The sequence below is a fragment of the Aotus nancymaae genome, unplaced genomic scaffold (genome assembly GCF_030222135.1).
Source record: "Aotus nancymaae isolate 86718 unplaced genomic scaffold, 86718_ANA_hifiasm-v0.15.2.pri h1tg000031l, whole genome shotgun sequence".
Classification (NCBI taxonomy): domain Eukaryota; kingdom Metazoa; phylum Chordata; class Mammalia; order Primates; family Aotidae; genus Aotus; species Aotus nancymaae.
In genome coordinates this window covers 1,209,715-1,223,812 of record NW_026988444.1, presented here as the reverse complement: position 1 = coordinate 1,223,812, position 14,098 = coordinate 1,209,715, and the positions used below count along the sequence as shown (strand labels likewise).

Genomic DNA, 14,098 nt, shown 5'->3' with positions numbered 1-14,098 from the left:
GATTACTCTAAAACCCTGTCTGATAGAATACATACAACAGTGGGAATTCCTTTAAATACCGGTGAACAGGCCAGAGACGAACGCCACAGGCAAACCCTGCTGCAGCCGCCAGGGCGGCCCTGGTGCTGTGTCATTCACGCTTCACACAGACGGCAAGATCGTTTCCACTGTGCACCACGTTCCCCAAAAAGCTGGCTACAGCTGTCAAAATAATAATAATAATAATAATAATAATAATGCCGAAGGAATCTGAACACAGAGGGATTACAAAGGGGACTCCAGAACTGAGAGTATACACCACGAATTTTGGAAGACTGAATTCACCCTAATGACATAAAATGTGCACTCGTGGTGGAGGTGTAGGCCACACCGTGTAGGGCAATGTGACTGCGGAGAAAAAATCAGATATTCTTTCTCAGCTCTACCACCTCTGTCACGTGACCCTGCGTAAGCCACTGGTCCTGTCTGCAGCCTCAGTTTCCAAATGGATCAAATGGGATGACCACCTCTTCCCTGCGCCAAAGAGGAACAGATGAGATGATACGGGCAAGACAGCCTAGCCAAGGACAAAACGTTCCGCAGATACGAAAGGAAAGACGTGAGTGTCCGCTGCAGCTGCCCCACGGGGTGCCACGCTCCCAGAGGAGCACGAGAGCTCAGGGTGTCCTGTCCAGCACCTGGCTTACAACGAAGGATCCTGAGGTGGCTGCGGGTCCGTGGGGCTGCGCCCCCTCTTACCACTGCTGATGGCCGAGTTTGCAATGACTGTAGCCTCACTCCACTGGTCGGCACTGGAGACTGAGTAGGAACGCTGGTGCATGCCGTCGGGTCGGCTGTTGAAGGAGACCAGGCTGATGCCGCTTGCCATCTGAGACCCAGATGCACTAGTGACATTCCCTAGGAATAAACAAGTCAGGTGAACACCACCGCGGACTGCAGACCACAGAAGCCAGAAGCCAGCACAGGTCAGTCTGTGGGCCCCACACGCTGGCACGCAGTGTGCCTTACCACCAAGAGCAGCCCTCGCCCTGCCTGCATGGCCAAGAGAAGCGCCAGACAGAAAATACTCGGGAGGAATAAAAGGGGGACGCCAATCTCCATGGCGCCTGACAAAGCAACGTGAAGGGACCCGATGCCGCAGATGACTCGCACAAGACAGCCCTATACAAAGATGGAACCCAACCACAATCGCGACATCCAGTGGAAGTGAAGACAAAAGACCCAGCCCATCTCGGCAGAGGCACCACGGTCCGGCAGGCCGGCATGACGGGGGCTCCAGGAGCCCGACCGTGTCACCCTATCAATGGAACAAAAAATGATCACCCATTGAGAGTCAACTGTCTGGTGCCAGAGAATTGTTTTCGTGGGGAAGCCATACTTTATGATCAACACAAATCAAAGTCCCTAGACACGACACGGAGGAAACGCAGACTCTTCGACCAGATTAAGTTTACTCTTAACCTTGAAAAGACTAAGCGGAGGAAAAATAACCTGCGTTGACTTCACAGCGCACATGGCTGTGATGAAAAATGATTCCATTGTATACTTAATGATTTGAATCAGTTGCTCAACATCAAAATGAATTATTATCTGGTCATACCAATTTCAGACTCAAAAACATAATTAAGTGCCTTTCTCTAAAGCTCAGCCGATCACACCTTGCTGCCAGCGAATTAGTCTGCTGGTCTATTTGCAGATCTTCAGAGGTATCAGGGTATTCTTTTTTAATGTTTCTTCCAATTGTTTTAGTTCAGAACCAGTGAAGTTCTAAACTGTCTCATAAGTTTTTCACAGCGCAGGATTTTATAATAAATACGCAGCTCATATTAGCAGTTCTTAAATCTGGCCAATTACTAGAATTTCTTGTGGAGCTTTTTTAAAAATAGAGGCTTCAAAAAATACAGATTTTGATTCAGAAGCTCTGGGGATGGTGCTTGGGAAAAGATGCATTTTCAAAAGCACTCCGGTGATTTGGATGAGAAGCCAGAGGCAGGAACCAGGGCTCCCTCAAACAGGTGGCCTCACTGTAATCCCGTGCACGAGGAAGCCACAGAATCATGAGCTGAAGCGCAGCGTCCGAGCCTACACCAAGTCAGCGATCGCAACAATGAGGCGTTTGAAGAACAGAGTTCTGCCTTAAGAAAATAGATACCTACTTTATGCTGTTGTCTGAACTGAGTACATTTTGAATGTCATAGGAGAAATTATTCATAGGCAGGTCTACTTGATTCCAGAAACAGGCCAAATGTGATGCCCCAGGGAGGGAAGGAAGCGAAAGCCACAGTCTTTGAACCTACAGTAGCAGCATCGCCAAGGGGCACGTGAGAAATGCAGAATCTCAGGCCCCACCCGCCAGCTGCCTCTTAGTAAGATTCCGATTGATCTGTGTGCACATTAATTAAAAAACCACTTCAGCCGGAAAGTCTCCACCATGAAACAAAAAATTGTAACCAAAATGCCACCACGGCAGACCATGGGCATCCAGAGGCTCAGGTGGGAGGGGCACGGGACGGTGCCTGGGAAGCCTCGGGTCTGGGCTGCCTGGCTTCCACACAGGATCCTGAGGCAGTTTCTCATGCTCCCAAGCCCTGATGTTCTGAGAGCTCAATCTCAGGGCTTGGGTGCGCCCCGATGCCCTAGAAACGCAGTGTCACGTGGAGTCCTACGATCTTGAATGACAGTGCCACGTGGTGCTCCCATGCTTGCTCTTGCACCAGGCCTCACAGCAGCCTGGGGAGGTGGGCCAGGTGTATGGCATCTTAGACACATGGAGGGGCAGCCCAGGGCCGGCAAGGTGGCACCAAGGGGAGCACGCATGCTCCTCCTTGTATTCTCCACGTGCCACCATTGAGGCCACTCTGTGGCTGTCCTCTGGGTATTATGTGCATTAGCCAGATCCCTATTACGATAGGGCATTCAGACCCCACAGAAAGCAGCATCCCCATGGAGCAGAGGAGACACTCCCATCTGCGGGATCCCCTCCTGCAGCCCGTGCCCACCATGTTCCTGCCACACCCCTTCTCTGCCCCGCTCTCCTCCTGGGAAGGTACCCGTATGGGCTGCACCTGTGAGCTCCAGCACTTTCTAGATTTTCACTGGGCCCAACCAATGGCGAGCACGGCAGGAATCTAAAAGAGAGGGGAGGGTAAGGGCGGGTGCTGACTCCAGGGCCCCTTCTCTGAGCAGTCGTCTTGCTGGGTGGCCCCCTCTCTCCTTGGCCCTTGGGGCCTGTGGGTTGTGCTAGTGCATTTCTGCCAGCCCTGGTGCCTGCACTGTCCTCCTGCCTCTCTTCCCCTTCTCTACCTCAATTCCCAGACAGCCACCGAGTGAAAGTGCGTTTGGGCAAGAGGCACCTCCCAAGAGTAGCTGCCGGGGCTTCCTTCGCCTGGTTCTGCTTTCATTACATGAATTTTGAGCAGACAAAAGGCTTCCAGATACTGCCAACATTGTTATGGTGGGCGAAAGGACTCCGGAAAGGTGGAAAACAACAATGACAGAAGCCTGCAAGCAGGTGGGGGACACCTCCCTTGCTGGACCCTGACTGCTGTGCCAGGCACCTTTGGGCCTGCCCTACCTGCAGGGACACCCACCATGTGGGTAAGGTGTCAAGGAGGTGATTCCTTCCCCACTGAAACACCCAATCAGACCTCTGACAAGTCATTATTAAGTGTAAATCTGTCCACAGACCTCATTTTACACCAGCTTTGGGCACGCAAGATCCAAACACCTGAAAAACAGAAAGTAATTTCACTCTGTCTGCCCCTCCATCTTTGCGTTGATGACAAAATGGCACTCAGTAAGCACCGCTTCTCTTGCTCCTTCTCCCTGAAGAGTGGTTCTCTGATGACGGCCAGCCTAGACACGTTCCAGAACAATTTCCTTTAAAAGGCAGAGGAGAGTATTTCAGTGCATCTGTCACTGACTCCTTGAAATTAAGCTCCAGAAATAAGTATCAACACACATGTAAGGACGGCCAAGTCAATCTCAACTCCAGACAAGGGACCACGAAACGTTCCCGTGGAGGGAGCTGATCAAGAACTCACCTTAGGTTTACAAGTCCTTCATCTCAAAGCCAAACATCGCACTGCCAAAAAAGGAAGGGAGAGACTCCTTCAGGTCTACCACACTAAGGAGAAGCAACAGGGACCTGCAGCTCATGCACTGGCTTTCAAACTTCCAGCTGTTTCTCCAGCAAAATTCAAGGACGAGTCCAATCCACTGAGATGCTGGTGGATCAGCTCGGGGGGGTGACGCTCAGAGCCCACCTTCTGCCTCCCGAGAGAGTACCCAAGGAACCAACCTGGAACTTGTGGAGTGAAGAACCTCCTGGCAAGACCGCATGTTCCTGGTGTCCAGATGGAAGACACTAGACCAGCTATGCACAATCCTTCTGAGGGCAGACTCTCAGAGCCCTGTAGCCCGGGAAGGTCCCCCAGCCCCAACCACATCTGCTTCCCAACTGCGGGACTAAATTGAAACAGCATGACTGAATTTGGGCCACATCAAGGTGTATCCATGGACACACAGCAATAAAGGTGAAACTTTCAATCAGGTCCACAGACTACAGCCTGAAGTCCGGGCTGATATCATAGGTAAGTTTTTACTTAGTTGACAGTACTTTTTTTCAAGGTAGAATTAAATTGGGAGATTTCATTCTAAAATTGGTGGGTTCTGGGGTCACTTAGGAAATGAGAGTGTCTGGGAGTTGTGGGCCTGTGTTTGTGAACAAGAAGCTGACAGGCTCTCTCTCTGGATCTGTCTGTAGAAGCTGAGTGGGTTCTGCTGTTGCCCAGGCTCACATCTACCTCCCCGCAGCCCCACCACCCCACTGTACTCAACCCACCTCTACTCTTGAACGTTGGTTACTTTGAGTCATAAAACCTTCCAAAAATATGCAGAGGAGGAGTCTCATTCCAGAAGCGAAACATTTCTGATTTTCTCTTAAAGGAGTAAATATCTTTTTAAATACATATACCCATCAACTATATTTGTTATCAGTTAGATTTGCCTTCAGAAAAACCAACTAACTGTGACATAAAGAAACAAAAGTATTTTTTGTGATAATGCAGAAACATATTTGTTTAACTAAAGAAAAAAAAAGTTACAGAGGGTCAGAAATATCATTTCTGGGATCCAGACACAGTGCTTGCCTTTCAACGTAAACCCACATGAAGACACCTGCTTTAACGTTGAGGCAAACCAGTCGTCCACGGCCCAAGCCACGACACTGTGGAAGCTGCCGTGCTGGCTTCACAGGCCCGTGGAGCATGTCGTGCCACGTGTCAGCAGTCCCAGGCCAGTGGCCACACTTTGACGCATTTCCACCTACTTTCAGTAAATCCATCAGTCAAAGAAACGAACCACCCCTAAATGTGGAGTGAATACTTTTAATAACCATGCACAGTCCAAACCTGATTACAGTAGGTCATACTTTCTCATGCTTATTTTTATACACATACACATGTGGAGTCTAATACGTAATCTCATTTCTGTTCCTGAATGAATGCCATTAACTCACGGACCTACTAATGCAGTCCCGGCATCTACTTTTGTTATGTGAGCGTCGAGCAATACCTGTGTTACCAGACAGGAGTTATAAACACTTTTGGAAATACCTTTAGGCATAAAAGGTTTAAAATCTGTTTAAAATCACTGTATTCTCTCTCAAAATACTCGAGGGCTATTTTTTTCACTGACTGGTAATTCATTTCATGTTAACGAGTTATTAATTAAGGCTGAAGTTCTGAAGTCCTCATTTGTGAAAGAAGCTGATGACTCTGATTGCCTGAGAGGTGAGGATCCTGGCATCAAGACCAGTCAGGACACAAGAATGCCAAACACTGTTCTACACACAGTTGAGGTCAGCCCGAAGCAGTCCTGCAGAGGCGGAGGTGTCATGCCCAGCCCTTTAGCCTGGTTAAAGGGCTGGGGACCTACCACATGGCCACCAACGGTCAACAAAGACACCAAGGTCTGCTGTTACTATACTGATTAGTTAAATCAAATTTTCACACCTAGACCTGACAGCTAAAAGGGTGAGTTTAAGAAAAGGCCGAGTGCTTGCTACCCAGCCATTAAAATTACTAGTTTAAGAAGGCTTCTAGAATGAGGGCTACATTCAGAAATGCCAGAGGACTGCAAGGTGAATGGGGTCTGCAGGAAGCCATGTCCCAACTCTTAGCCCCAGTAACGCCCAGGAAAGACAGCCTCTTGATTCTGTCTCCACCAGGGACCACCTCAACACACAGCTGTTTTGCTACAGAATTTCATTCCTGTGCCTGAGAAAGAAGCAGGGTCTTTTACATGTGGGCAACTCTGAGCACCATAGTTGGAAATATTCTTTGCAGAAATATTCTGGTCTGCATTTCCCTAGGGGAACGACACTGTAAACCCAGTTTAGAATGTCCTCCTTCCTGGTATAGACAAGGTAGGTCTAACAGGTGGTTCTAATTCACCAACCTCAGGCCAGGGGCAAATACAAGAGGCTTAAAAGGAATCTTCTACCCCCCCCCCCAAAACCAAGGGGACACCTGTGTTCAGGGATGAATACAAAGATGTGGCCTCTTTGGGGGTGAGTACTCTCCATTCTTCCCTTCCCTTCCACCCACCCCTGCCTTCACCAGCACATCCCACCCACTGCTGCTGGCAGTCAGCACTCCATGGGCCTCAGTTTCTTCTCATGGTTTGGGTGTGGAGATAGGCAGGTGCTCTCTGCTCTGTGTTATCTCGCAAGGGATGTCAACAGACGGAAAAGACTGGTGGACAGGGGCAGTGTCTACTTCTAGAGAGGGGCACATCTGTTTGCTGTTCGGGACAGTCAAGGTCACTTTCCACAGCAAACTTTCGACAGGCTTGCTTACGTGCTATTATTAAACACTGGGGTTTCCTAAGCTCAGGGTTCCTCTTACTTACAACGTGAGTCACTGTGTGTGCTAGTGTCACCCTACAGGAACTGAGGCTTGGGGAACCAGCGGATGACAATGCTGATACTCTCACTACTGCTCCTGCTGTAAGAGACTGTCATTCATCTTGATCCAGGAGTCTCATCACCCAGGAACCTACAGCAGGCTAACCTGTTAACTCGCGGGTAGGGGAAGATGGGAACCCGCATGCAGTAGCTGTCACCTATTCTAACATGAACCTTCCAGCGTGCAGAGCAGCTGCATGGAACTGAGCCCCTACGGTGCTGGGCACAATGAAGGAAGGAGTCTCTGTCTTAGGAAACCGACAATCTAGTCTAGCAGAAGGTATCAGGCAGGTCCACATGTGGCCCAAATGCAAGGCAGAGTTATACAAGAGTGGCCAGAAAGTACAAAGGGCAGGGAGCCCACCCCTGCTGGAAGGTACAGGAGAGGCTCCAGGGGATCTTGCAGCTTTTAGGCTTTGGAATTAGGCCCATCTAGATAAAGAATAGATGGAAAGGGGCGATACTACCTTAGACTACCCCAGAACCACCTACATGGCGCTTCTGATCGACTTACCAAGTGCAAAGCTTTCGAGACCAATTCTTTCTTTTCTCTTTTAAGATTTCTCTTTCACATCTTCCAGATTTAAATCATACAGATACACACAAGCATGGCCACTAAAAAGCAGGTGCTAGAACGTTGAGAGCGCATTGTTCATGACAGCCCCACGCTGGGAATGACTGCGCTGTCCATCACTGTAGGTACATCACGGTACAATGGAACATCACACAACAGTAACAACAAACTACTGACACGGGCCACAACAGGGGTGACATCGCACATAACACAGCCAGAGATGAGCACGAGAGCGCCAAGTGTTAGGAGCCCCTTTAAGGACAGGCGAAACCCATCTACGGAGTGAGAAATCAGATGGTGGTCACCCTCATGGGTGGGGTGGGGTGGGGGTGCACGTGGCAGGAAGGGGTCCATGGGGGCTGGCTACCTGCTGCTTCTGGATGTGAGTGCCGCCCCTGTCAACGTGGCTACAACTGAGAATTCTGTACTTCTTATGTGTATGTTGTATCAGTAATATTTATCCAAAAAACTAGAAAATGTCATTTGAATGGTTTGTGAATGCAGAGGTCAGGTCAGGAGGTGTAAGAGATAGAACAGGGTTGTGCAAGGAAACAGTTTTACCAGCAACAAGTCCTTAAAAAGTGGTCCAGCCCCAAACAGTATAGGATTCTGGTTTCTACAGAAAGACAAGTCATAAAAGGAGCTTTCTGGCATTGTTCCCCAAATATTATTTGCGTTATCATGAAACACATGATTGACGACTTGGCCCATTCTGAACTCAGAAAGAGTGTTTCCTCAAATACTCCATCTACGGATCAGCTGGTCCTCGCCCCCATTAGCAGGGGGCGGCTGCATTACCATGCTAATCCATGTCCTCCCAGCGCCACTTCCTTGATATGGATATGTGTGTGTGCTTACTGCGTTGCCTTGATTAGTGCAAGCTTCCATGTGTCAAAAGCGCCAGATTCTTTCCAAAGAATAATTTCAGCTGTACTTATCTCCCTAAAGTGGAAGAGTTGATTTGAAAAGGTACTTACCTCCACCATATGCTATTTTTCTTTAAACAATTTGCATTTCAAAGTGAATATGGCATTTATATCTGAATGAATATCAGTATGTCGCCTGAACTGATCTCAAATGAGCAGGAAAAAGATGCTGCTTTTCTATTGAACAAGAATGTTTTCATCCACCAAATGACATCAAAGACAGAATTCCTCTTTTAAGCTACTGGCTTATTACATTAAAAATAGCCTGTCCTGATTTTTAAAAACATTTTTAAAAACTCTGAAATGATGGTTCTTCATAGCATTCAAATAAAAATTCACTAACAGTAACTTCCTTCAAAAGGCCAAAGTTAATTCCCCACACCTTCCAATTTTGGTCTATCTTTACAAATAGGACATAACTTCGCCAAAGCATTTAACTGGGAAAATGACACTTGGCATTTGACTTATTTAAATAAGCCTGAAAAGAACAACAACTATTGGTGATGGGTGACAGTGAACTTTTATGTACATAGAAAGAGGGTGGGGAAAAAGCCAAAAAGGATTCTAGGAGCGCCTGAGTGCAAAACAGATATTTATTCCCACTGCAGAATTGTATACCTTTTATTTTAAAAAATCATAATTACAGGAATATGACTGATAGGAATTCTCCCTTCTCCTCTGGAGCCCTCACCCTTCGAAACATCCAGGGACTGCTTTTTCAGGTCCCATCCCATTCATAGACAGCTTCAAATATTATAAAAACTCAGCATGAGCGGCTCCCTTGCAAACCCTACAGCTGCACCACCCCCGTTCTGAGCATGCGTGGGAAAACCAGGTTCCCTGGAATCACAACTGGATGAAGGAGGCGACGCTAATGGTCACATCACTTCAAACTAGGCCTTCGCCATCTGTTCTGTCCTCTAATTACAAACCCAAAAAGAATATAATTCACAACACTACCATAAAAAGTGAGACACACATGATTTAAGGCCTGTGAATGGGGCCCATTCGCTCCTGTATTTGCATTGGAGATCTGCTTTACTTTTGGCTAGCAGAATTTCAGGCTAAGAGGATTTTTTTCTGAGGACACATTCGGTATCTTAGAAGATGTAGGCATTCAGGACTCTGCATCCTGCGATACTTGTTTTGGAAGAGAGTACAATTTAACACATCTGCTACGGAGAAACAAACCTGGTATTTCTTGATACCTTTTTTTGTAGTTAGAGATTTTCCATGTTATGTTTATCAGAGACAAAATACAGAGTCCAGACCTAGTCACAATGACAGATGTAACTGCTACTAAGTACGGCAATGTGGCCAGGTTTAGGAGTCAACATCATGGAATTATACACCTCATGGTTCTTTCCTACAATGTAGAAATAGCTCACTGTATGCTGCTGTCTCCCTGTTCTAATTATAACGTCAAGGAAAAAATAATGGGGGCCTATTTTGTTGTACTGTTAAAATTTACTTGGCAAAATTACAAGATATACAAATAATGTAAACTAAATCCACCAAAATCTCATTTAACAGATCAATTTTTTAACTGAACATATGCATACATTTTTCTTGGTTATGACCACGGAAAAGATGTAACTTTATATACTTTAATGATTTCGTAACCATTTTCCTCATGTTGTTATATAATCTTTATAATAATTTTAGATATGTAACATTATTGATTTAATGTAGATAATTTATATTACCATTTTTCTACTTCTGGATAGTTTTGGTTGTTTCTAATTTCTGACTGTAAACAACACTGCAAAGGACATCTTCTATTTTTGAATTTTCCTTGGGAGAAACTCTCGGTAGCATTATTACTGGCACAAACAGCACAATGTATCTTTCTGATTCATGATATATGTTGCTAATTAGTTTTCTTAATGACCAGTAACTAAAAGAAGATGGAACCTGGGCATCTTTAAAACAATTTAGTCCATAATTTGTAAGTGGCCAATAATAATAATGAAGAAATGGTGATAATAATGGTAACAGTATGCCCCATGTGGTTAATCTAATGATTAAATTATGTAAAGCACTCGGTAAACTGCAAAACCTCTGCAGATATCAGTTATTAATCTCATTGACAGTGGGTTTTCCTATCTCCAGAGCTTTTTTTTTTTTTTTTTTTTTTTTAGCAAAAGCTTAACATGGTGATGTTGCTAATTTTGTTTGCCTTTAAAATCCAAAACATCTGAATATTTTCCTTATGTTTCCCTTGTACTGGTGTCTCTTCACGTATAAGCTGTGCCTGCCATCTGCCTCCTGTTTGCTTTAGTGGTGTAGCTGGCATCGTTTCGCTTAAGCTGACTCATGCCCTCAGTGAGTATTTACTGAACACCCACCATCAACTAGTGAAGAGCTTGGTGCTGTGGAGAACTCCATGACACTCCCCATCTTCCCCCATTCCAAAGGGCTGATGATCAGAGAGGTGCCCATGTTGTCAGCGGTACAGTTTACAAAAGAGGAAGGAGAGAAAGAAAAACACCCTGCACTCAGGCGCCAGGCATAGGCAGTGGATGAAGGACAGGACCTGACAGCAGGTGACAGTGAGCTAGAGTGCCAGAGCCATTCTTACCCTCCCATCCCTGGGTGACTGCTCCACGCTGGGGGTGGATATCATGTGGCATTTGGTACAATTCAAGACAAAATATTTACCACGTCAAATGGTAAGTTCTCATTGAAGTAGTTATATTTAAAAATAATTATAGGCCAGGGGCGGTGGCTCATGCCTATAATCCCAGCACTTTGGGAGGCTGAGATGGGCAGATCACCTGAGGTCAGGAGTTCAAGACCAGCCCGACCAACATGGAGAAACCCTGTCTCTACTAAAAATACAAAATTAGCTGGGTGTGGTGGTGCATGCTTGTAATCCCTGCTGCTTGGGAGGCTGAGGCAGGAGAATTGCTTGAACCTGGGAGGCGGAGGTTGCGATGAGCCAAAATCGTGCCATTGCACTCCAGCCCGGGTGACAAGCGTGGAAGTTCGTCTCAAAAAAAGAAAAAAAGAAAAGAAAGTTGTTTAAGTATTTATTCTAGAGACAAAGTTGCTTTTTCCAGTCATACAGCTCCACAGTGAACAGAAAAACAGACAGAGTCCAGACCCAGTTACAATGACAAATGTAATGACCACTAAATACAGCAACGTGGCTACACAGAATTCAACATCCTAGAACTAGATGGTTCACAGTCACCTCCTAAAATGCCGCATTTTATTCTGATCTTTGCAAAACAACGTGTGCCATTCTCATTTTCCCATTTTTATCTGCTGAAGGAGCACTTGCTGCTCCAGCTTCTGACAGTGCTCATGGAGAGAGCCATCCCACGGCTTGCTTGACCGCAATCCATCTCCTGGTATGAGTTTCAAGGACAAGCTTATATGCAACAGTGAGGGTGATATTATATTCTATTTCATAATATAAGCATTATGAAAATGGAGAAGAAAAGAAACTTTCTTTGGTGACTTCCTTTGCCATGAATAATCTTACTACCTTTAAAATATTCCTTCTCCTTTATATGATCAGTGCAACAGTTTTTTTTTTTTTTTTAACACAAAATTCATTTTCATTTGACAACACTTTTTTCAATTTTTGAGATGGAGTCTTGCTCTGTTGCTCAGGCTGGAGTGCAATGGTATGATCTCTGCTTACCACAACCTCCACATTCTGGGTTCAAGTGATTCTCCTGCCTCAGCCTCCAGAGTAGCTGGGATTAGAGCATGCACCTCCACACCTGGCTAATTTTTTGTATTTTTAGTAGAGACGGGGTTTCACCATGTTGGCCAGGCTGGTCTCAAACTCCTGACCTTGTGATCTACCTGCCCCGGCCTCCCAAAGTGCTGGGATTACAGGCAGAGCCACTGTGCCCAGCCGACAATACTGTTTTGAGGGCAGTTTTCTCTGGTCGTCTCTGATTTTCAGAGTCCTTTTCCAGGAGCAGGTGGCCACACAGCTCTATCCTGAGAAGTATTCACTTCTATTTCTTTATCTGCCTTTCAGTTCTTACAAAATGATCTCACCAATGAATTGATCAATGACATAGGGAAGACGAAGAACCGAGGAATACCCTGGCTCACAAGTCTGATAACACGCGGCAGGTTACGGGTTTGTTGGTTGGGGTGTTGCTGGGTTTGACCACTAACTGGAAATACTCCAGAAAGACAAATGTTCGCAGTATGAGTGGTAACTCAAAACAATGGGCCACAAGGTTTCGAGATGGAAAAATGTCACCATTACTTCGAAAAATTCTCCTTTGCCAATGTGGGAAAGGACTGCAGAAAGCAGGGAAATGGCGGACTCAACTGTAGCCTGGAAGAGCCAGAAGCCCCTTCCCCACCTTGGTTCTCACTGGTGCCCGGGGCCAGCAGCTGGCTCCCCGGTGGAGGCGGCCAGGATAACTCGCAGAGGTTCTTCCTGGCACCTCCTCTTTCCCACAGCTGACCCTGCAGACCACTTCGCTGGTCTCGGAAGCATCAGTTCAGCAGCTGAAACACTGTTCCTCACTGCCCACACACATTTTTGAAAGAAAAAAGTTTCTGAAGCACCTTTTATCTACTTGTAGGTACACCTGTTACCACAACCAACTCAGGGTCCTGGCCGTCTCTGCAATTTCTCTGCTGAAATCACCAAGAACCAAGTTGCTTTAGTCAGTTGTTACAGAAAGGAACACTCCACTTAGAGTTCAAATAATTGAAGCTTTCCTTAATGGGAAGTGTGATACTTACTTAGAATTGCACACCAACGCTCTGGATCACAGACGGCTACTACAGGGGAACATTATCTGCAGGAAACCAACTCATCTCCTCCTCAGTATCGATCGTCTACATTTCACATGATGGGCAACATGCAGGAACATGTACTTAATGAAAAAATAATTGTTAGGTCACAAAACTAAGAGAGGATAACAAAGAAAGAGAAATGGCGGTGCATGCCTCAAAGAGTTTACAATTTAATGATGGAGACAGTATCACATGAATTTGCCTCAACCTCACTGGGAGCAATGTATACACACGAACAACCAATAGAACGCATTACTCATAAAAGCTGAAGATGCTGCTATTCTTAACAAGAACCAAGATGAACTTCAGCATCTTTTAATGTCATATTTAGCTGACTTCCTGAAGTCTAAGAGAAGCCTCACAAAACATTAACTTTTTCCCTAAAAACTGTCAAATGGTCATTAAAACCAATTCCAACAAAACCTGGTTTAAGAAAGCAGATATCACACGCTACTGAAATTAAAATTTTATTTCAGAAAAATAATTCTCAGCCAATAAGACTTCCGTTTGCAAACGGTCTACCAAGGTGCTAAGTCTCCAATTTACATATCGGAGGTTGTACTCAAGATCCAACGTGTGGGGAAACTCTCAGGTGGCCTCAGTTGACATGAGTGGGAAGCAATGCTCTGTGTTCCAACAAGCCTTGGCCACGCCACACGCCGGCAGGGGACAGGTGTGGACTGACACAGCTCATCCAGGGCCTGGAACAGACTCTGGACTCCAGAGTTATTAAAATGTTTTCTAGACCATTTGAAACTAAACAAAGAAAAACTTTCTCTCCATGAGACAACAACGGGTCTAGTTTTGATGTCGCGTTATTTTTTTTAATAGCTATTACCACTGTAACAGCAG

At 45.9% G+C, this 14,098-nt stretch overlaps 1 protein-coding gene across 8 annotated transcripts in view; it reads right to left on the bottom strand.

Moving 5' to 3' along the window:
- The window catches only part of AGAP1 (ArfGAP with GTPase domain, ankyrin repeat and PH domain 1), a 631,299-nt gene that overhangs the window by 196,512 nt on the left and 420,689 nt on the right, over nucleotides 1-14,098 (bottom strand). For 5 of the 8 annotated variants that reach the window (XM_064383377.1, XM_064383379.1, XM_064383378.1 and 2 more), the window contains one exon: nucleotides 739-897. The exons of the other annotated variants lie outside the window; for them this stretch is intronic. In XM_064383377.1, the coding sequence (XP_064239447.1) occupies nucleotides 739-897 (159 nt within the window). The remainder of the gene's footprint in view (nucleotides 1-738; nucleotides 898-14,098) is intronic. 8 annotated transcript variants of the gene reach the window in all.